The sequence below is a fragment of the Centrocercus urophasianus genome, unplaced genomic scaffold (genome assembly GCF_019232065.1).
Source record: "Centrocercus urophasianus isolate 14NV4802_14NV808 unplaced genomic scaffold, USGS_Curo_1.0 seq_13, whole genome shotgun sequence".
In the NCBI taxonomy this organism is placed as follows: domain Eukaryota; kingdom Metazoa; phylum Chordata; class Aves; order Galliformes; family Phasianidae; genus Centrocercus; species Centrocercus urophasianus.
Window position 1 is genome coordinate 50,930,165 of NW_024884475.1, and position 21,688 is coordinate 50,951,852.

A 21,688-nucleotide genomic window follows, 5' to 3' on the forward strand; every position below is an offset into this window, starting at 1 on the left:
AGAAATGTGTTAGATGCCAGCATCTTTCCTGTTAGACCCAGATACCACCAGCACTCTAGTCCAGCCAGAAGCCTTCACACAAAAGAAATAAATTGCCTCACATTGCTAAGGAAATCAGGATTTGAGCATCTGTGAAAAACATCATATATAAATGGAAGCATATTTTTATACTGACTAATAAAATGGGTAAGAAAAGTCAAGAAGCTATACTTACAGTAGATCACAGAGCAATCTAGCTTAGGGATTAAAAAAAAGAAACAACACAGGACTGTTTTCCAGTTACTTTTTTCCCTAAATATGGAATATATTTTCAAAATTCACAAGGCCTTCCTTCCCTTCTGCGTTACACTAAGTTCTTCAACTCCAAGTGTAAATTCAGTTGAACAATGCCAAAGAACAGATTCCTCTCCTGATAATACAGTTAATTCCATACTAACTTCAAAGCAGAAAGCAACTGTTCCCTTCAATATACTTTGGCTTCCAGCAGTGCCTATTTTATATATTCAAGCTAGACTGTTGATTTAAAAGTCCAGGTCTATGTTACAAATCCTTATTGATATAATACTTCAGAGAATCACAATCCTAACTGACATTTTTATACCAACAGAAGGAGACTTAACATTTCATTTCAGAAGCTGGAAAAGCTACAACAGAAAATATATATTAATTGCAGATCCACTGCAAGTTTTGCTAAATGTATGGCAAAAGAAGTTGATGACAGTGCCTTCTAATAGGGATACAGGCACTATGGAGCAATAGCTCACCTCCTTGCAGTGGCCCAAGAAGAGTGCAAGGGATGGTGCTACAAACACTTAAATGAAGATGAGGAGGGGTGGATCCAGGCTCCACCCCTTTCAGTCACTCAGGTGCATTGCTTTCATCTATGCTCCCTGAGTTAGCCACACTTTCTCACCTGGTGCTCAGCCATTGTTTCAGGCTGTGACCAGGTAATTCCACTATCAATACTGATCTGTTACTACAACTTCAGCTAGACGTAGCCTTACTTGAAAGAAGACAGGGATGCACAGAGGGTATAGCATGTTTTTAGATCTCAAGGGTTATATTAAATTCTGCTAGCTACCACAGTTAAAAAAAATAAAGACCAGTTTTTCTGACTTTGTTCAGCCTGTATGTAGTACCTAAAATGAAACAAGTGTTCATACATAAGCTTCTGAACTCTCACAAACGAAGTTGTTTATTTGGACACAAGACATAGGCAACTTACATCTAGAATCTTCCTGTGGGAGCAAGTCCTATAATTATAGTTTATACTTTACATAGTAGCACTCCAGCCATTAAAGGAAATCTAGCTTAATGCTCTACTTCATAACATGAGCAACATTCTTCAGAATAATATTTAAGAAAATACGCCTTTTAATTGCAGTATCTTTTCCTACTATACCAACATTAAAAGCCTTTGTGCTGGAGAGTGAGAACAATTAGCTAATAAATGGGTAATAAAGATTCTGTATTCTCCCTCCTAGTACTGTCACTTACTTTTAAATTGCCCTGGAAGAAGCATGCACTACAAAGTTCTTCCTTTTTTTACCACACAAGAAATGTTAATTGAAGCAGAAAAGAAATTCTCAGAATAGCTAAGGCAATGCTGAATAAATGAAGCTATTCTGATATTCAAAAACAAAACACTTAGCTTAAACCTGAACAACAGAGAGTGGAAAAGAAGTGAGGAAAGTAGCTGCTTGTATCAGATTTGCTCATCCCACGTTTCAAACACATAAAAGGCTGTGGTTTTCATGCACCTCCTAAACTCTGAGACATTTTCATGTTTAGAGATGCTCCCCTCAACAGAATGGAGAGGGGATAACTGCAGGCTGATCATAGACAACAAGACTCAAAATCCTTCTCCAGTTCTTAAGAGACAATAACAACAAAATAGAACAGATACAGCAGTTCCCATGAAAGGTATGTGGAACACTCAGTATAACAAAGTTTTCCTATTCAGAGCTTAAGTTTTTTTCCTTATTCTTTAAGAAAGCAAAATATGAATGCTCATTTTCACAGAAGACTAAAGGAATACATTCAGATCTCAAATCATCTTCTGTATTTTCAAGTCTACGCTATTAGAAATATTTTTTTATGTACTTCAACACAACATTGCTCCTATCGCTATTTTACGTACTTGCAAATACACAAATGAACTAATAGAAAGGAAAAAAAACAGTCTGTGAGTTGGGAAAAACAGTTAAAGAGACTAAACCTCATTTTCCAAAATAGGTTGACTAGCATGCAATACTTCTAAACTTCATAGCATGGAGTATCTAGGTGATCAAAACTTTTTGTTTCAGGCGCACCTGAGAGGGAGCCAACACCCTGACCCCTAATATAATTCCCTTCATGTTCTTCTAGTTTTCTTTCCACATCAAAACAACACAGTTGATTGCACATTCAATTAAAGTACGTGGTGAACAATTATCCATTCAAATTACAACAGTACAATTCTAAGGCTCTTTACAGACTGAAAACACCGTTTTGGCTCTCTTCCACTCTTCACAGGCTAGGGGTCATTTTCATTCTTTTCCCTCAGAGAACAACTAGAAAATGACAAAAACTTCTTAGTGCAGAAAACCAAATTAGGCCACTTAAAATTCTCACATGACCTGTGCAACCTGCAGAGAACTCCATTAACTGCCCAACACAAACAACTTGTAAAAGCTGAAGATTTTAAGAATCAGAAACCTGGATGAAAGAAAGTGGCAGTGATTTCCCAGATTAATAATACGTTTATTCACAATGCTGAAGGATGACAGCTTAATTTCAATTTGTGTCCACAAATTGTTCTCTCAAATACACCAAAATTCCCAATGCTTACAATTTCACATTCCATTGCTTTGAGCTAAAAACCAACAGCAAATAATAGTGAATATTTCTCGAACATATTGAGTTTTCAGATTTATAGTCAGAAGGAATACTAGGATTACCTAAGTTTTACCTCCTGTATAGCACAGATTTGGGACTTCCCTAATTACCGGTTCAGTCCAGTAACTTGGGGATTTTCTTTAATTAAAAGATAAATGCTGCTGTTTTGCAGATCACAGCCAGCAAGATCAGCAAGCAGCTGTACTACTTCTTGAGTTTCTTTTGAGCAGCCTTCTTCTTGACCATTTGTAGCCTCTTCATTGCATTGAGCTGAGATTCCTGAGAAGTTGGGCCTTTCAGAGAAGCTGACTGATTACCAGCATCTGCTGTGGTTTTGCTTGCGTTGCCCCCGCTGTTACCTGCAGTCCCACTGTTGCCATTCCCACTGCTCACCTGACTGCTGGTGCTTGGCGCGGTGCTGCTGGGACTAGGAAGACCCACTTTGCTAACATTGTCGCTACTTACCGAACGACTAAGAGTGGTTTTCCCCAGTGTCAGAGGTGGAGGTGGTTTCAGCTGAACAGGGCTTGTGCTATTGTTAGCAGAAGCTATTTTTGACCCTAGTCCTGTTTTGGAAGCTGCCAACCCCGACAGACCCACGGGTTTCTGGTTATTTGAAGCTGCTGCAGGTTTCCCACCGGTGCTCTGTGCTGTTGATCCCAGTTTGGCAGTTGATGGATTGGCAGAGGAGTTTCTGGCTGCAAAAGCAGCCCATCCTGTAAGGCCACTGGTGGTTGCTGAAGAGGAAACACTTGTACTGGCTGAGTTCCCCGAAACTGCTGCTGAGGGCTAAAATAAATAAATCATTCTTATTATAGCAGCATTTATTTGTATTAATGCATCACAGCAGGATGAGATTGAGCCTCTTTTTTAGTTCTGTATCCAGAAACACACAGTGGACAACATTTCATCGCTGGTCATTATAGTTAAAAAAAAAAAAAAAAAGCAGTAACGGGAAAAGGATGCAGGCACAGATAACTTTAAATTTCCCACCCAAATAAAACCAATACCTTTTTTTCCTATACAGGCCATTATACAGCACTGAGATCCCCCCATAAATTCTAAACACCGGTTTTACCCAAATAACTCCAATGCAGACTTGTGAAGTATAAACAAGGGAGGCAAGCCAGTATCTTTTATTGCTTGCCATTAAGTGGTGTCACTTTTTGACAAGATAACAGATAAAATAACAGCTCCATAGTAACTAAGTATTGCATTCTTCTCTTTAAAGTATAAGCATCAAAACTTTCCTCTTCCCATCTTGGTTCTTAGCAGCCTATACCCACAGACACAGTTTTAAAGAAAGCCATTGGACTTCTTTCCTCTAGTCTTTCCATTCAGGCAGAGCAAAAGACAAGTGTTCTGCAGACAAAGCTTCCCTTGAATGCAAAGCACAGTACACATCAGTTCCCAAACCTCAACCAAACCCATTTTCAGCTGGGGATAATACAAATGTTGACTTATTAAAACCAGAATCGTACCAGTTTATGGCCAAGGTGAAAAGTTACTCAGAAGTGCAAGTGCTTGAGCAAAAGCCATCGTGTCATTCACAACAGTTTCCATCTAAGCAGCACAACTGCAAATTTACCTCTGAGAACATGAATGATTGCTTTGATTCTATGTTATAGGTGAGCTGCTTCAGTAAGCATCACTGTTTGTTAGATGTCATTTATTATGCTGCTTCTGGTTTATCATCCTAACCAACTCGCAATGTATTAAAAACCAACATTTATTAAATAAGTAGGAAGCTTATATATGTTGCTTCATGTTTCTAAATTAGACCCTACAGGATCAGCTGGATTTCCCTACTGCCATGAGGAGAAGCCTAACTACCAAAATATATGTATGTTACTTGGCCGCAGAGAATAAATATTATCTTTTACAGTGTTCTGAGGACCTGTATAAAATCCTGCTTGTATAAAATACTATTAAGAAAAATTCTCAGAGTAAATTCTGTTCTGTCCTTTCTAACATGAAAATACAGTCAAGAGCTGAATGCTTCAGGGACTTACTACTGAATAGAAGTGCTTCCCCCCCACTCTTATGATGCTAATGCAAAAACCACTATGCTATATTACCACTCAGTATAAATAGCACAGCAGACTACTTGCATTTATTGTGCTTATGAGAAAATGCGGCTAAAAAAATAGAGAAATATACGTTGAAATGTAAACTTATTGTCTGGAAAATTTAAAGTATGTTACCTTCACTTCTGTTCTCTTGAATGCTAGAAAAGTTGTTTGGGTCTCAGGTTTCAATTTAATTTCAGATTTCTTGATCAATGGATCCTTCACAGCTGGTTCAACTGAAACCACAGCTGGAGCTGGTTTTTGAGGTGGTTTTTGTGTCTTTTGAGCCTGAGTGGTAGTATAAAAAAAAAAAAAAAAAAAACAGAAACAAAAAACTAGTCAGAGCTTCTCCAATACTGTTTTAAGAAAGCATGAGCATTATCATATTGAAGTCTAGCCTTTACAATTTGAAGCTGATAAGAATCTGAGAAAAAAGTAGTAATAAGCTGCAGTTGTGGAGGCCATGTCAAATATGGCACTGGTGATTAGGAGTCCAGCCAAAAAGCCATATTGAATAGAACTTTCTATTTCAGCACAGAGAGAGGCAATGCTGAAACTCAGGAACTAGAAAGGCACTGGGCCATCACAGAAAGAAGGCAAAGACAGGTGAATTTGAGGAAAACATGGATATGATCCAGTGCTATTGAGAAGTAGACTGTACAAGTCTGCCAAAAAGTTGCAGTAAAATAAAAGGTAGAATTCATATGAAAACAAAAAGTTAGAAATGGGGTCACTGAAGGGAAAGTCTGAGTCACTGCATAGGCTATCCATTGCATTAACTGACCTCAAGCAAACACTCTGCTGGGTTCAATGTTCTGATGATCATCCGAATAACCATGTACTTCAGTGAGTAATAACTTCTAGGAAAGGATCTTACACTGACTTTTTCTTGTTCATTAGCAGAGACATTTCAAAAGATAACCACTTGCTAAGTTAGCACAGAACAGCTCTAAAACAGAGCATATTTTCTGCTGTATAAAGGGGTTTGATTGAAAAGAAAATCAGAAGTAGAAATATGTGAACAAAGACTCTTTGCTCACTTTGTTTCTCATGATGAGATGAGAGAGATCTGTGTGGGATCAGAAATAATTACCCTGCTTAGTCAAGAAGTTATCCTGTAGACAAATCAAAATGAAGGGGTTTTTTTTGGGGGGGGGGATGTGCTCTTTCAGCACTTATGATTTGAACGAAAATTTTTGCTCTCTTGTTGCAAAAACAATCATTCACATCTACACCTATGAAGAAAATCAAAACTGAAGGGATATTCGGTAAATATGCACTAAAAAAGTAATCAGTATCACCTAAAATAAAAAATGCTTTAAAAGCATTTACTTACCAAGTGAGAAAGAGTCCTGTTTCACACTTCTTCACTCACATTTTGTTATTAATAAAAGTTAAAGATCATACCCAAATACTCCTTGATACTACATTAAAAAAACACAGTTGCAGCAAGTGAAGCATAGCTGAGAAAAGTGGCTCTCCAACATTCTTCCAGAGATTTCTGCAACCTAAAGAATACTCTCACACAAAAGAAATAACCTGCTCCATTTCAATAGTGCTCAAACTAGACAAAAAACTGACTCCTACCATTCTCTTCATCTGTCTGGTACAGCGGGCACAGTACCATACAAGTCGAGGATCATTCACTTCCTTGTCTGTCACCTGAGGTTTATGGCAGTCCTGGTGGTAGAGATTATGGCACTCCTGACACTCTACAAGCTGATTCCCAGAAATAACTGTCATTTGCCTGCAGAGCAAATAGTTAAGAACAGATTATTGGGAAAAGCACTTCAAGGATTATCCAACTGCTGTAAATTTTGCACAGCTTAAGATAAAAACTAAAAATATTTTTGCTTTTGTGAATATTTTCTACCTGTAGCAGATGAGCTACACTGATTTTTCTTCCTATCCAAGTTCTTCCTAATATTTCAGAAATTATTAGATTTTCATGGGAGAATCAACATTAAAAAAAACTTCAATATTATCAGACATGCATACATGACACTTCCTGCTCTTCTGTTTGATTTTTATGTTAGAAACTTAAGTCTCATCTGTCTTTTTCACCTACAGATTTTACCACTGTTTACTTATTATGACTTTCTCATTACAGTAACATCCAAAGGCCTACAGCCTACATTTGGATAATTTTGCTGTAAGCTGTAGAGCACTACAATTGAAGAACAAATAATTTTGCATTGACTGGTATGAAAGAGTGCTTTCTTCTGAAGAATTTAAAAGCATCACCATCCCAACTCAATTCACACCCAACTACTTTACTGATGTTTTATTAGCTATCCTTTCTGGTCCCTACAAACAGACACTTGGAATTGGAGATAATACCAGAATCTTGAAAAGATAGAACACAGAGGATTAACTTGCAGCTCTGCCTTGAAGCAAGTGCAAAGCTGGTGATGAAGACTTAATTCTGCTGTGGGTCTCTGGCGAAAGTAATCATGCTGCATAAATGACAAATTAGTGATGTACACATGACTGCGAATGTCTAAATTAGCCAAATATCAGATTTCTGATGATTTCTTCTTTCAGATGAAGAATCAGGCTATTTAATTTCTAAGCTGCTTTTGCTCATAAGCCCGAGGAGCAGGTACTCAGGTAACCATAGAAACCCTATTTGTAGATGGGTACAGAAAGGTAATACCTTGTTTCTCTATAACAAGAAAAAGAAGTCTGAAAGTCTTGTCTATACAGACATTAGAACACTTTCTAAGGAATATTTCTTTTTCAAATGGGCTACCAGAAAAAACAAAAGACAAAACGTTTCTGAAAGTCCACCACCCCATTAGAGATGCAGGAAATTTTAAGAGCCATTTTGTTTATGATTCCTAAATAAACTGGGTAAAAACAAAGCAGTGATGCTTTAACCCCATGTCTCAAGCAAGGAGATTCACTCTATTTCAAAAGTTCTGAAGACAATTGCAAACTAATTAAAAAAAAACCTCAACTCTTCATCCTCAGAATCAAGTTAAACCAGTCTTATTTTTAAACAATTCGATAAATAAAAAGCAAACTTACTCATCTTTTAATTTCAGAAAACAAGTATTCCTAAAAAAAACATATGGTCACTATTTCAAATAAATGGGCTATATTTTTTTTCCCCACCCGCAAGGTTTACTATCAGCTGCAAATTGCAAGTAATGTTGCTTCTTCACATGACTGAGGATCCCTGTATCTGTTGAATCACTGTTTTCTAAGATCTAGAAGTACTGAAGAGGGTGAGGTTATTCCAGTATTTTCTTTGTGCCTAGTTTGATATAGCAGAACAGGATCTAAGTTAAACAACCCACAGACATCAACTTCCAATATCCCTGATGACTGTGCAGACACATCTCACACTTAGCAAATCTTGATGAAACATTCCACCTCTTTAGTTTCTACATCTATAAAAAAAAGGAATAGTTAATCTACAAATGTATTTTTTTGCATTTGTGAACTCACTGTACACAAGTTGATAACACAGCTGTCAACTTTTCTTCAGCAATATAAACCATTGAACTATGAAAAGAAGAACCTCACATACTCTGCAACTGGACATGGTGTTTTCATTCACAACTGTCTGCATATAAATATCAATAGCTGTCAGCTTCCAAATGGTATTCATACCCATGTTACTTTACAAAAGCACTGCATACTTCTGTATTTCATATGTTCTGAAGTGTTAGTATTTCAACTCAAGATGTCCAGCCACAGGAAGGGACCTTAGGTTGACAGCTGAGCAGTAAATAGTGGAACGCAGTCCTAACAACTACGCTGAATTTAGAAAGCCTGAAGCATAAAAGTGTTCTGAAAAACAATCCATCCAGATTAAGTTGGAAACTGAGAATCAGAAGACATCAGGTCCAGCAGTGTTCATGTACAATAAAAACAAATACCAAGTCTTTGGAGATTGCTACCATCCTCTCTAATGAGTTCCCTCTCTATACACTTTTTCCTCTCTCCAGCATCACTTTAATAAGAGCTATTTTACAATCAGTATTGCAGAAAGAAAGGTAAGATTTATTTATTACTTCAGGTATTTGAACTGTTCTTCCTTTTTCAGCATCTGTAACCAAGTCAAACATTTGAGCTAACACATGGGAACAATATGACAGGAAATCTCGTCACTCTACAACTGGTTAACAGTATAATTAGCTGTGAAATAGGAATTCCTCCACGTACCAGAGACAGCTTGAGAACACACTTTCCCATGTGGCTTAAGCTGAGCTAGAATACAATAGCTCTACCAAGAGTCTGGCCAGTCCCGCAAATGCCAGCTCCATCTTCCTCCCTGTCCTGATCCTATGTTCTCATAGCCATGCATACATGAGGATAAGTACACTCAGTGAGTTGACTGAAACCCAGATCTGCTGAAAAACCTGAGCAGGGAGCTGCTCCAGAGGCTAGTGCATCTGATCACACACATAACAAGACACCCCTGTCAGAGGTAGGGAAGTAGGCAACAAGGGAAGCTTACAGGAATATAAATCACCTGTGAAACACAATGCTTATTCAAGTTGCCTGATCACATACTGGATATTCAAAAGTACGTTGTTAATTCTTTCACAATTAGATACACACATCATTTACAAAACATTACTAAGATCCAGTTTTAGAAGCGCTTGATGGAAAATAAAAACCTGTTTTGACTGCAAGATGTAAGATACATATAGAGAATGAACTGAAAAAACATGGTCACACGTAAAGTAACGTCAAATGATTATGAAAAAAGTGAGCAACACATGCACAACTCATTCTAATGCCACTAAAAAAAATGTACTCAACTGCTTTTTAGAATGCTGCTTAACATTAGCTATTAATATTTTAACTTGCCTTCCAATATTTAAAAGACAGTATCTGTTATGCTAGGTTTTTCCTTTTGTCTGATTTTTTTAATTCTCACTTGCTCTGTTCTAAAGAAAAATCATTTTTACTCTTTAAAGGCTCCATTTAAAAAAAAATCTTGTTTGTGAAGAACACTTACATGCATTAGTAGCTTTGCATACGTACTTAAGTAATTTCCAGAATACAACCTGCAAGGTAGCATTAATTGAACGCTACATGGGCAAAAGCCAACCAAAAGCAAATACACGACTGCAATGAAACACTTAATTTACCTGCAAACAACACAGGCCAAACCCATTTCCATCGCAAAGTCATCAGCACTGGTTTCCTCAAAGCTAGATAAATCAGGCATGGATAAATCTTTACTTGTCTGAACAGTAATAGGAGAGGAACGAGCCTCTTGCTTCTCGAGTCTGGGCTTCTTTGGCACATCAGCTCCTTCAGCAGCATCCCCTTTCATCTATGGCAAACACAAACAATGTGAAAAAGCAGAAAGTTGATGGACCTTCTAAAATGAGAAAATGACTGAAACAATTAAAATAAAAGTATAAAAAGGTGTATATAAAGCATACACAGCATGTTTTCCTCAAATACATCTTCTCCAAAATACTCACGAGTTAGAAACTCAAGTCCACCTTTTGTGCTTCACTACAAGAATCTCAAAAAAGCCTTGGAAAAGCCCACATTTCAGGCTGCTACATTTTATTAATGTGTCATCAGTGCATTTAATGTATTTACAAAATAGTTTTAACTAGACCTCTGTTGGATTGCCTAAACAACAACATGATTTGATAAGATGCTGTAGGCTATGCACTATTAGCAAGAACAGAGTTACACAGACTACACAGGAAGAGAGCTTTCACTAAAACAACTTTGAATTTGTTAGCCAGGTTATGTCACTAGAGAACAAGAATTAGACTCACTTTATCAGCAGATCTCTTTTCTGTTTCTTTTTTCACCTTCTCTGATGCAGTAGGCTTGCCATTGTTGTTACCAGAAGGCAAACTAGAAGAGGCCTTAGGATCTTGCTTACTAGAAACAGGCTTGGTAACGCATACTTTTGGTTGCTCCACTTCCTAAAAAACAGAAACAAAAATTGAAGTCAAACCCTACAATCTACTTCCTGTTTTGCAATTAGATCACGTTAGGCAAACAAAACGTTACATAGCATTGTTCACATGTACATACATTCTTCTAAACCTTTCTTTAGTCCTTTTATAATACATTCACAAATAACTGTTTAAACTACAGTTATTAAAATCTTCCTTAATGCTAATCTTCCAGAGGAAAAGATTTATGCTAGAAATATAAGTAGACGTGCTGCCTCTGGACATCAATATATCATTCCTTTATGGAGGCAAGTCAATCTCAGTTCATATTCACCTACCAGCTTAATAATTTAGATCTCAACAAACTGACAGTTCTTGTAAATGTTGCATTAGCATCAGCAATGTATAATAAAAAAAATGAGTGATCAACCACAGCAATGTGTATGAGAATGGTATCCCTCCATCTTGGTAATAAGTAATCCTCTGCTGCATAGTGGGATGAGTTCTCAGCTTCACTTCAGCCCTACCAACTTTTCTGATTTCCTGTTGCACGTAGACAGTGACAATCAGCCAAGCTGCTACTGCAATCAGCTTTCCAAGCCTCTGTGATATCCACCTCTGACAGAAAGCTCCTGAAAGTCACAACACCTGCGTTACTACACAGGGGTACAGTTGTAATTTAGGATTCAGGAATTAATGATTTGCATAGAGAAGAATTAGACTGTAGTACAAGCATCACGTATGCCACAAGGTAATACTGTCTTTCTGATATTTTAAGAAGTACCTGTAGAAGGAAGATGTCAGTGTGTGTGAATACAAACCATCATTAGAACATACCTGGCTGATTTATCAACATCCCAAGGGAGAAAACTACCTCATTAACTATATGGCAACAGTGATACTAGGATGCACCAACATGGTTGTTTTTTTTTTCATATGCTAATCTCAGATTTAAATATTCTGTCTAGCAGGTGGTTAGTTATTTCCAGCAAATGAAAAGTTATGCATTTCCACGGGACAGCGATGATTTTTGTCTGCAAATCATTTACATTTCAAATCATTTGGAATACTTCCCCTCCCCCCCATTCTCTACAACTTCATCAACCATATTGAGAAGAGAGATCCAGTTTTATCAGTTGTTGGTCCTTGAAAGCAATGAAATTGATTCTGATAAGTTCTTTGCAATAGCAGGCAAAGTGTCATTATGAGTATTAATAACTATATGTAGAAAAAAGTTGACTCACCTAACTGGTGATAGGGTCTCTGCCTACAGAACACTCCCTCTCAGAAGTGGTCCTCATCCAGGAGGCATTCTCCTATTGGAGGCTAGCTCTTACACGAGTTCAGGTAAGGGTGGACCTGAACTGCTTGCACCTATACTTCCTGAGCCCGCCATACCCCTTCACCAGATGCTCAATCATCAGATTAGGCACGACATAACAGTTCCCTTACTCCCCTCAGTAATTAGCTTTTTGTTTAATAATAATCTGGTCACAACAATACCTGCATTTTAAAGAGCTTTTTATCTTTGTTTATAACTGTGTAATTTTGGTTCCCCTTTCTGTGATAGCTACTAAGCAGAATGCTAAAACCAACATAAAATACAAGAATCACCATTAAAAAAAAAAAACCTCGCATTTGCAATATAGTAAGGAACAGATATTACACACATTTGGATATATCAAGATTTTTTTTCCCCATTAACTTAACTGAATGCACTATTTTGCAAAAAAAGGGAAATGGTGAATTTGAACATTTCACAATTACTCATAATTTTTCCAGTTTCTAATTCTCTTCTAAATCTTCAGCTGTAAAAATGAACAAGGAATAGCTGGGGCCATAAAGGCATGTGAAAAAGGCCTGTGTTGTCACCTTCTGAGATGGACGATAACTTGAATCGGCTCCTCTGGCCAAAGACTCATCAAGAAGTGCTTTCAGCTTTTCTGCAGAATCCTTGCTCTTGGAACGCAAGAAGCCCAGGGCTTTCAGAAAAATAGGATCAAGCTCCATGTTCACCGCAGCAGCCATAGTGGTGTCTTTGTAGGAAGACAAAGAAAAAGGAAGAACTTTAGTAAGTATATTATTAATTAATTAATATAATATTAATTATCATTAGAAGACGACCGTAAACTTAAAGAGCTGAAGAACTTGAATTTGGCTTCACATTTGAAGGGACATCAACTCTGTTCTTTGGACATCTGATGCTGAGAAATTAAACTCATCATTCTTATGGAAATGGAACAAGAATTTCATATTCTTGATAACCTGGCAATATGGAATATAAATGCAATTAAGTGTAAACTTCAACAAGAGCACCTACTACCCTAATCCTCATTCAGATCTGCACAAGATTTTTAACACATTTGATCATTTAAGAGCAAAGAAAAATATGACCATAAAACTCACTTTTGATAATTCTGAGAATAGCTCCCTGCAACATACAATACAGAGATTCAACACAGCAAGTACACAATCTTTTTTCTTTTATAAAAGTACATTGTTGATTTTTAAAGCGAGTTGAAATAGTGAGAAAAATCTACAACTTGGATGGTTGTTTATCCAAGTTCACTTGTTTTCTCAACAAGTACCTATCCAGAGCTCTAAGAGATACCACAGTGCCTATGGAAATGAAGTGAGGAAAAGCAAAGAATGAATTAAAAAAAAAAAAGTTGCATAGCAGTAGTTACCTGCACTCCAGAGCCTTCATTGCTATCCTCTTTAACAAAAGTTGCATCAGAAACTCTGCTCTCTAATTATTAACAATAATAAATTTGAGAAAAGCCAAACATGGGAAGTTTCCTGTTCTTTTCCAAAAATGGATAATTAACAAATCTCATTTGAAAGATATCAGGATGCTTTATTTCTTATACAGTGTTCTAGAGAAGTTTTCAATTCTGCTCAAAAGCACTACCCAGACAGGCTTTTTTTTAGGCTGAAGCCTCCAAAGTTTTGTCTGAAGAATTTCTTTTGTTATTCAAGGCAATGAACTTTTACCTCTCTCTCTGGCCATACACCAGCAGCAGAAGTCTGCTCCCTCAATGCCTGCCTAAAAGTCTCCAGGAACCTTTATCTCATGCTGGGCTTTCACGAGACACCAGAGAATCGCTCTACTGATATCATCAAGGAGTTCAACATACAGTAGACTTCATAGGGATTTCATCAATGGAACCAGCAGAGAGTTAAGAAACCTCTTTAAGAGCTCGTTCCCTATTCCTTAATCCACTCGTTAAATCGTTTTCCAGCGGCCGCAGAACTTGTCCTACCAAGTACACTACAGCAGGAACTGCCTCACCACTGATCACGCAGACTACTACAGTGCGAGCCCCATCCACACAATTCAGACTCTCCCTAATGTTTACAGAAAGGGAATTCAGTGTGTGGAAAGTACGTATCCACTTGTTTTTTTTTATATATAAATGCATTTGTCTACATTTAAAATTCTGGCTGCTCTTGAACTCTGTGGTTAAGTTACCATTTCTGTGTTTTGTGAATTTGGCTTCCAAGTTTCAGTGCAACATAGCCTTAAGTTAAGAATGCTACACCCTCCATTGTACAAAAACAGTGGAACAAAGCCACTAGTTGTAAGAACTTGGAATAATTCTTAATTCCCTCTTAAAAACAAGGAAACAGAAACCCTTTAAGTTCATTTCTGAGGCATCTTCAGAGAGTACATACATGCGTGCATAAGGAATAGATAGCTTCAACAGTCCTTAGCAAACAATTCAGCATAGTTGTAGAATTTAGAAAACAAGTGTAAGCCCGCTAAATCCATTTTTCCTCTTCTGGAAGATAACACTTCCCTAATTATTTTGAGCTCTAGCTTTTTAAAGGCAACTATTGGAAAGTAATTGTTTAATTCAGACATGTTCAGAAGCTTTCTATATACTTAGTCTTTCATTTGCGCGTGAAATTGTGGCAGTTCTTTCTCCTCTCAAAGGTAAATTGTAATAATGTCACGGGCTACCACAACCAAAAGAAATTTCTTACGTGAAGAGAGGGACTTCGTATAGAAAATAAAACATCACGCAGAAAAAAATACAAGAAAAAAGTATATGACACTGCGCAGTGGTTTAATTACACAGCTGCAAGATTAGAGAGCTGTAGTATAATCCTTGAATCCACGACAGAAATGGTTCTCCTTGAAGCCGTAAGTGGATAGAACACAGATAAGTTGCAGAGCAGGGTCAAGAATACACATGCACGCTCTCGCAAGTGAGCATAAAGTCACCAGTCCAGCCTTACAAGCACCCTTCTTCAGTTAGCTCTCTGACAGTTCTTCATTGTTTCCCAAGCCTTTAATGATGGACAGAGAACACCACACTGATGATAACAAAGCTGTCTGATGCATCTGTGATTTATATATGAAATCCTTCTAGGATGGAGAATCATCAAGTAACTTCCCAGCATGGTCTACACTGAACAGTTTAAATATCCACAGGAAGAAAATTGTTAGTTAATAGGCTGTTCATCTCACAGTGTCTAAGAGTTTTTTTCTGAATCACTCATTTCTAAACTATTTTATTCTGCCAAAACTTACACAAAATTAACCGAGCACTATACGCACAGTCTTTCAACTTAACAGCTACTCTTCCCAGGGTATTAGAGGTCTTTACTGTCCATTGAGTGGCCTGCTGGTATTCCGCATACCTACACATGACATTGCAATGTTATTATCAAGCCCATTTGTTGTAAATTCAGCTACAGTTATACCTTTCCACCATCACTGAGTAGGAGGACTTTCACCCACATATCCTTTGCATCCATCTCCAACACCTGCAGTAGTTAACTGAGAGCCCAGAAACACGGATCAGCAGCACAGAATAGCTTTCAGCACACTAACCATGTTTGTCAATAACTTATTTAATTCACCACCATTAAAAAAATAAAAAAATAAATAAAAAATCAATTAATCCTTCATTTTTTTTTGTCCTTTAGAATCTTCTTTTCCTCAGGAAGAGGAAAATTCTTCTTTCCTGACTAAATCTAACAACTGTAGCAGTGGTAGATCTTGTGTATTTACCAATACCGCCTTTTCCAGATCACTCTCAGATTTAACACAAGTCTTGATGAAATAGATCAAGGAAAGCAGGAAAAGCTTAACTTCCATTTTCAGATTTTACTTTAGTATCATAACAAGGATTTGATTCATGACAACAATTTCACAGTACCTCCCATGAGGGATATTTCAAAACTCAAGCACTTTAGCAGTCCCGACAACTGCATTAATCAGAACAATTGCATTCATCAGTTCTTATTTATGGGACATCTTTATGTGAAATTCAAAGAATTTCAGAAGATTTGAGTAAAATCTTCCATTATAGTTACCAGTTATCCATAACTTTATATCCTATCCTACAGCATATTTTATACCATTATTTCCAATCGATAATTCAATCTATCACAGTAACTTACTAATCTAACATTTCTACATTACACTATTGTGTAATATTTGCTGCTTTCTACTGCTCATAAACAATATATTGTCTAAGAAACATAGAAAACCATGGTTTTGACTGGGATATAGTTAATTCTCTTCATAAAGGCTGACAGACTGATTTTTCTTTTTTAAATGAAAATAGTACTGATAACAGACTGGTGCTTTAGTTGTTGCTGAGCAGCGCTGCACAGAGCTGAGGACATTTCAGCTCCTGATGCTGTCCTGCCAGGAGGGGTTGGAGGAAAACAGGGAGCTGTGAGGGGGCAGAACCAGGACTGCCGGCCCAGACCAAGCAGAGGATTGGCACATACCATATGGTATCCTGCTCAGCAAAAAAAAAAACACACTGGGAGACAAGAGGAGGAAGAGGGAATGACGTTCCAAGAGATGATGTTTGTCTTCCCAAGAAACCATTATATGTGATGACTTCTGCTTTCCTGGAAGTGACTGAACATCGGTCTGCCAATGGGAAGCAGCAAAGGAATTTCTTGTTCTGTCTGCGCGTGCAGATTTTGCTTTACCTACTAAGCCATCTTAACCACAAACAACCAGTTCTCACACTTTCACGTTTCTGATTTTCTCTCTCACCTAACATGCAGAGAATAAGTGAGTGGCTACATGGTGCTGCATGTAATGCCTGCTGCATTACACCACGATACACAAGCATTTCGTTTCTAAGAGACCTGCTCAAAGCAGAAGTCAGCCATGAATTCAAACAAGCTTTCCCAGGACACCATCCAGCTGGACCTTCAAAACATAAGACGACAGATCTCACTGCCTCCTTTCACTTCTTTAATTCAAATTGGCACCTCCCCTGTTTCAGATTGTGCTTTAACATAAAAGGAAATACAGGCTCCATTTTATCAATCTCCTCTTAGGTACAGAAAGGCTTCTTTTTTGGTCTCTGCACACCCCTCCTCAGATGACATTCTCCACTCCTCCCCCCAATTTCAGAGCTAGCTATTTTGCCACAGACAACAGTCCAGTTGACCAGGCATGACTGACTCTTGGTAGATCCCAAGCTGGTCATCCCCAGCCAACACCTGCTCCTCCCCATACTGCAGTGGCTTCCTTCATAACCTTTCCATGGATTGAAGGAGGGAAGCTGACCAGCCTGCACTTCCCTGGATCGTCCTGCTTGCTCCTTTTTGAGAAGGGACATATGATCTGCCTTTTTCTAGTCCCTGGTGATTTTTCTCAGCCTCGTGACTTCTTGTAGAGAAAAGCAAGCGGCTTCACAATGATACCACCAGAACACAGGTCATCCAGGCCCATGGATTACCAGGCAACCAACCCATGCTTCAGTCCTCTTTTGTAACTTATCCTTGTTGCGGAAACAGAGGCCTCACTGATGAGCCCTGAGGCAAAACAGATTGTCTTAGATCCAATGGGAACAGTTGGTTTCCTTTACAGTACCTGATACAACGCTATATTTTGGTTTTAAGAGAAAAACAATGTCGATAACACACTGATGTCTCTATCTGTTGCTGAGTAGTGCTGTACAATGCACAGTGTTTCAGTTTTCTCAGCTGCTTACACTGTCCTGCCAGTGAGGAGGCACACAGAGTTGGAAGTGTACAGAACCACTTTTTTCTGGTTCTCATCCCCATCCCACTGGGAAGAGGAGGAACACATCAGTGGCTGTGCGGTGCTGCTGAGTTAAACCACAACACACACTGAGTATCAGCCCTTACTCATGCTCACTGACATTATAGCACTTGCCCCACTCAGCAGCTGCTCCACATTTAATTTGCGCATTCTGCTCCTGATAATCCAGCAGAAGCATCCCGCTGCTGTTGCCGTTTCCTCCTTGTTTTCAATCTAGCTCGCCTTTGATTTTGCTACCACGACCCTCACGTGCGTGGGCAACGTTTACATACCCCCCTTTGCAGCCCGTCGCCACTCACACACACCGCCTACCTCCTCCGCGTACCACCTCTAGCTGCCCGTTTAACTGAGCCCTCCTCCTGCAGTACCACCTCAAATCTACTCACACCGGGCCACCCTCCGGCACCCACCGGGCGGGGCCGGGCGGGCTCACCGAGCTCAGCCACACGCGTTACCGCCGGCCCCGCTCAGGGAGCACGGACGGCCGCTTCCAGCTCCGCCGTAGAAGCGCCCACGGGGAGCTCAACGCCCGCCCGCAGGGCCGGGGACGACACTGCAAAGCCCCGAAGTTTCCGCCGCGCTCTCACCTGAAGAGATACGGCAGCCACCGCCGCCGCTCAGAGCCCTCAGCCGGTACCCAGCGGCCGTTCCGGCTCGCTCCGCGGGCGGGAAGGCGGAGCGCTGCGCGAGTGAGGCGGAGCTGGGCGGGACGCGCATGGGCACACCGCGAGAGGCGGAGCCGGGGCGGAAGCGACCGGGACGTATCGTGCGCGGGGCCGGGTAAGCGGCGGGGAGCGGCTGAGGGAGAGGCGGACCCCGGCAGATCAGCGCTGGCGGCGACCGGGGGCCGTTTATCGGCTCGCGCGGCGGTGGGCGGGGCGGGAGGTGCGCGAGGCAGCGCGAGGCAGCGCGCGGGCACTGCGGCCTTGGGAGTTGGCGCTTCGCTGCTGCTTCCCCGCACGGGCTTCTCCTCCTGCCGGTCGCCCCATTCCTGAAGCGCGTGCTTGAGCGTGGAGACCCGCGCTGGTGGCGGGAACGCACAATTCTTTGGATACGCTGAAGGATGGCTGGCCCTAAGCTTCCGCAACGCGTTGATCGTCCGGCTGGAAACATAGCTCAGCTTTCCGCAGTTGTCTCCCTTAGAGCATAAATTGTAACGTCGTGCAAAGTTAAATATTTCCTGGGGGCACCTGTCTTTTTAAATGACTTGTGATGAGCAGCGTATCTCAGATGATGAGTAAGATGTTAGCCAAGCTGGCTGTAACACCGAAGGCAAATTCGTGTTATTTATCTTCAAGCTATGTTGCAAAACCTGTGATATATTCATTATTTGTGTTCAGCTGGTTTCTGCCTTCCCTTCTTTTAATCGTGGCTACTATTAAAAAGGCCAGTATAGGATAGAAATCCATCTCACAGAATGCAGGCTAATCAGAGAAGGACAAATGCCAGGGAAAAAAAAATAATTATGATTAAATGGGTGAACAATGTTATGTCTCAAGTCATTAGTTCCATTCTTTATTTTATTATCACAGAACAGCGGGGGTTGGAGGAGATGTCAAAAGATCATCAAATCCAACGCCCTGATAAGCAGGTTCCCTACAATAAACTGCACAGATTGGTGTCCAGATGGATCTTGAATATCTTCGTAGAAGGAGACAAGCTGTCAGGAGGAAATCTCTAAAGCAAAACATTGGAGAGAAGTGGGATGTGGCAGGGCGAGAGCCTACAGTTCTCTGCAGTGGAAGAAAAAGGCCTTGAGTATATTCTCCCAAGAAATAATTTAAGGGAACGAAAGTCATCTGTAAACAGGTCCCAGATAGATTTATTTTGCTTTATGTCCTGTGAGAGACTAATATGAATACCATTGGGCCAAACCTTATTCCACTGACTGGATTTCAGAAGCAGGTGGTGTGTGTGTCATTGTTCATGGCCTGAAAGTGGGGAAGACAGTTTCCTAGATAAGTGTTTGGAGTGGTCAGTGAGCAATTGGTTTTTATGTATTTATTTATTTATTTTGTGATACGGAGCTTTGTGATGTCTGGTAAGACCGAGAGAAATTTCTCAATTAGTCTAAATCTTCTAATTTCAAAGATGAATAAAAAAATATTTCTATTTTAGCAAGCGAGGCATGTTTTTTTGGCAGCTGCATAGGCTGTGTGACAGTTCAGAAATTATGCTGCCTGTTTAATTGCTTTGTGAGAAATAAAAGAACTTTCAGTATTAATTTTTGAAGTTTGTAGGAAGTAATACTTGCATTTAGAAGTCAGAAAATGGTGATAGATGACTTGCAAAATATTTCTGCACCAATTGAGCTCAGACCATTTTATTATCCACAGTGTAATAAAAAGCTCCTAAAAGATTAATATTTCTTCTGCGTTTACCCCATGCATTGCAAGCTCTGTTGTTGCAATGAAACTGAGTCTAGACTTGACTTATTCACATTTTATCTGGCTTTTGAAATTACATGTCTGTGAACAAAGTTAACTTCATTGCTACTTTTTGGCCATCTGAAATCTCTTATGGGAAAAAATAGATGTAGTGTAGCTGGGGCAAAAGCAGGAAGTTAGGGCTTTAGGGAACAGACAGATGGTGGAAGAGGGTGGCTATTGTCGTTTATACTTAGGACAGATCTCAAAAAGCGGAAGGAAAAAAAATCATGCTGATATAATGTTTGTGAGTCCAGCTGCAAGTTTGGGAATAGAATAAGTGATAAAATGCCCATGGTACACTGCAGACTACACAGGAAAAAAAAATCCTGGCATTTCTTTCTGGAGACAGCTCGTCTTCTAAGTTAGAAAAAGAAACACAGTAGTATGACAAAATAATTTGAGTGATGCTCTCTGTTTAGTAGTATGAATGAAATGTCTGTGGCTCTTCTGCACTTTTAAGTTGGTGAATAGGTAGGATTTGACTGTGATGATGATAGAATCAGAACAAAGTATTCATTAGATCCGTGAGGCTCACTTTACATGCTGTTTCCATCTATTTCAGGAAACCTCGTGCTGAAACAGAATAGAAAGTTGCCAAAGGTAGCACTTATTGCTGTTGCTTCCTTATTTCTCATCTTCACACCTCTTCCAGGTGCAGACTTAGAAGAGTCAGTGCAAGCTGTGCATAATCATTATACATTCCTATCTTGTTTTGAGAGGGAGTACTCTCCCTCCCTAGATAAGTACAATTCTCAGTGCTTCAGCACTGTAATGTTCAAAAGCCACTACTTTCAAGTGGGCAAAATGCAGTGAAGAGTTAAATGTGAGTGTTAGAAGTAGAGAGAAGAGCAAATCTGAACAAAGTGACAAGTAAATCTTAACCCACATAACATCCATGGGTAAAGCTTTTAAAAAAAAAGATGTTCAGTTTAAAGAGTCTGTTTGGAATTCAGATGCAAGTTCCTTAGTGACTATAAAGGAGACAGTCTCAATACAAGTATATAACATTATGGATTAAGGTAAGTGAGCTACATGCATATTCCCCTTCTCTGACATTGTCACAAGGCTGTCAAGAGACTGGAGTATGCATTTATCCTGCTTCAGGGAGATTCAGCAGTGTTGGCATACGTGCTTTGTGTGGCTTCTGGATGCAACAGTTTTGTAGCTGAGGATAAGAATGGTTGAATTTGTCTGGCCAAATTTCAAGCTAAATTTTGAACTCTGAGGAGACAGATGGATTAATGGGATGGTGCCAGCTGTGGCATATACAGGGTTGAGTACAGAGCAGACCAATAACCAACAAGTCATTATTTCCAATCAGTTGCTGTCCCTGGGACAGACTGACAGTTGCTATCTATTACTCATCGCTACTGGGAAGAAGTA

The 21,688-nt window shown here is 39.4% G+C and overlaps 2 protein-coding genes across 4 annotated transcripts in view; one reads left to right on the forward strand and one right to left on the reverse strand.

Moving 5' to 3' along the window:
* Positions 1-1,138: 1,138 nt before the first annotated feature.
* Positions 1,139-18,568, reverse strand: INTS12 (integrator complex subunit 12). Its single transcript, XM_042812698.1, has 7 exons — positions 18,464-18,568; positions 12,704-12,867; positions 10,706-10,858; positions 10,055-10,242; positions 6,534-6,693; positions 5,082-5,234; positions 1,139-3,666 (listed from the first exon to the last, which is right to left on the reverse strand). The coding sequence occupies exons 2-7, from the start codon at positions 12,857-12,859 to the stop codon at positions 3,082-3,084; spliced, it is 1,395 nt and encodes a 464-aa protein (XP_042668632.1). The 5' UTR covers positions 12,860-12,867; positions 18,464-18,568; the 3' UTR covers positions 1,139-3,081.
* A 38-nt stretch (positions 18,569-18,606) lies between these two features.
* The window catches only part of GSTCD (glutathione S-transferase C-terminal domain containing), a 59,689-nt gene continuing 56,607 nt past the window's right edge, over positions 18,607-21,688 (forward strand). For 2 of the 3 annotated variants that reach the window (XM_042812702.1, XM_042812704.1), the window contains exon 1: positions 19,936-20,905. In XM_042812702.1, coding sequence (XP_042668636.1) covers positions 20,846-20,905 — 60 coding nt within the window. In that variant the 5' untranslated portion in view covers positions 19,936-20,845. Of the gene's footprint in view, positions 18,657-19,935; positions 20,906-21,688 lie in introns of those variants that run through there. The other variant, XM_042812703.1, reaches the window with a different exon arrangement.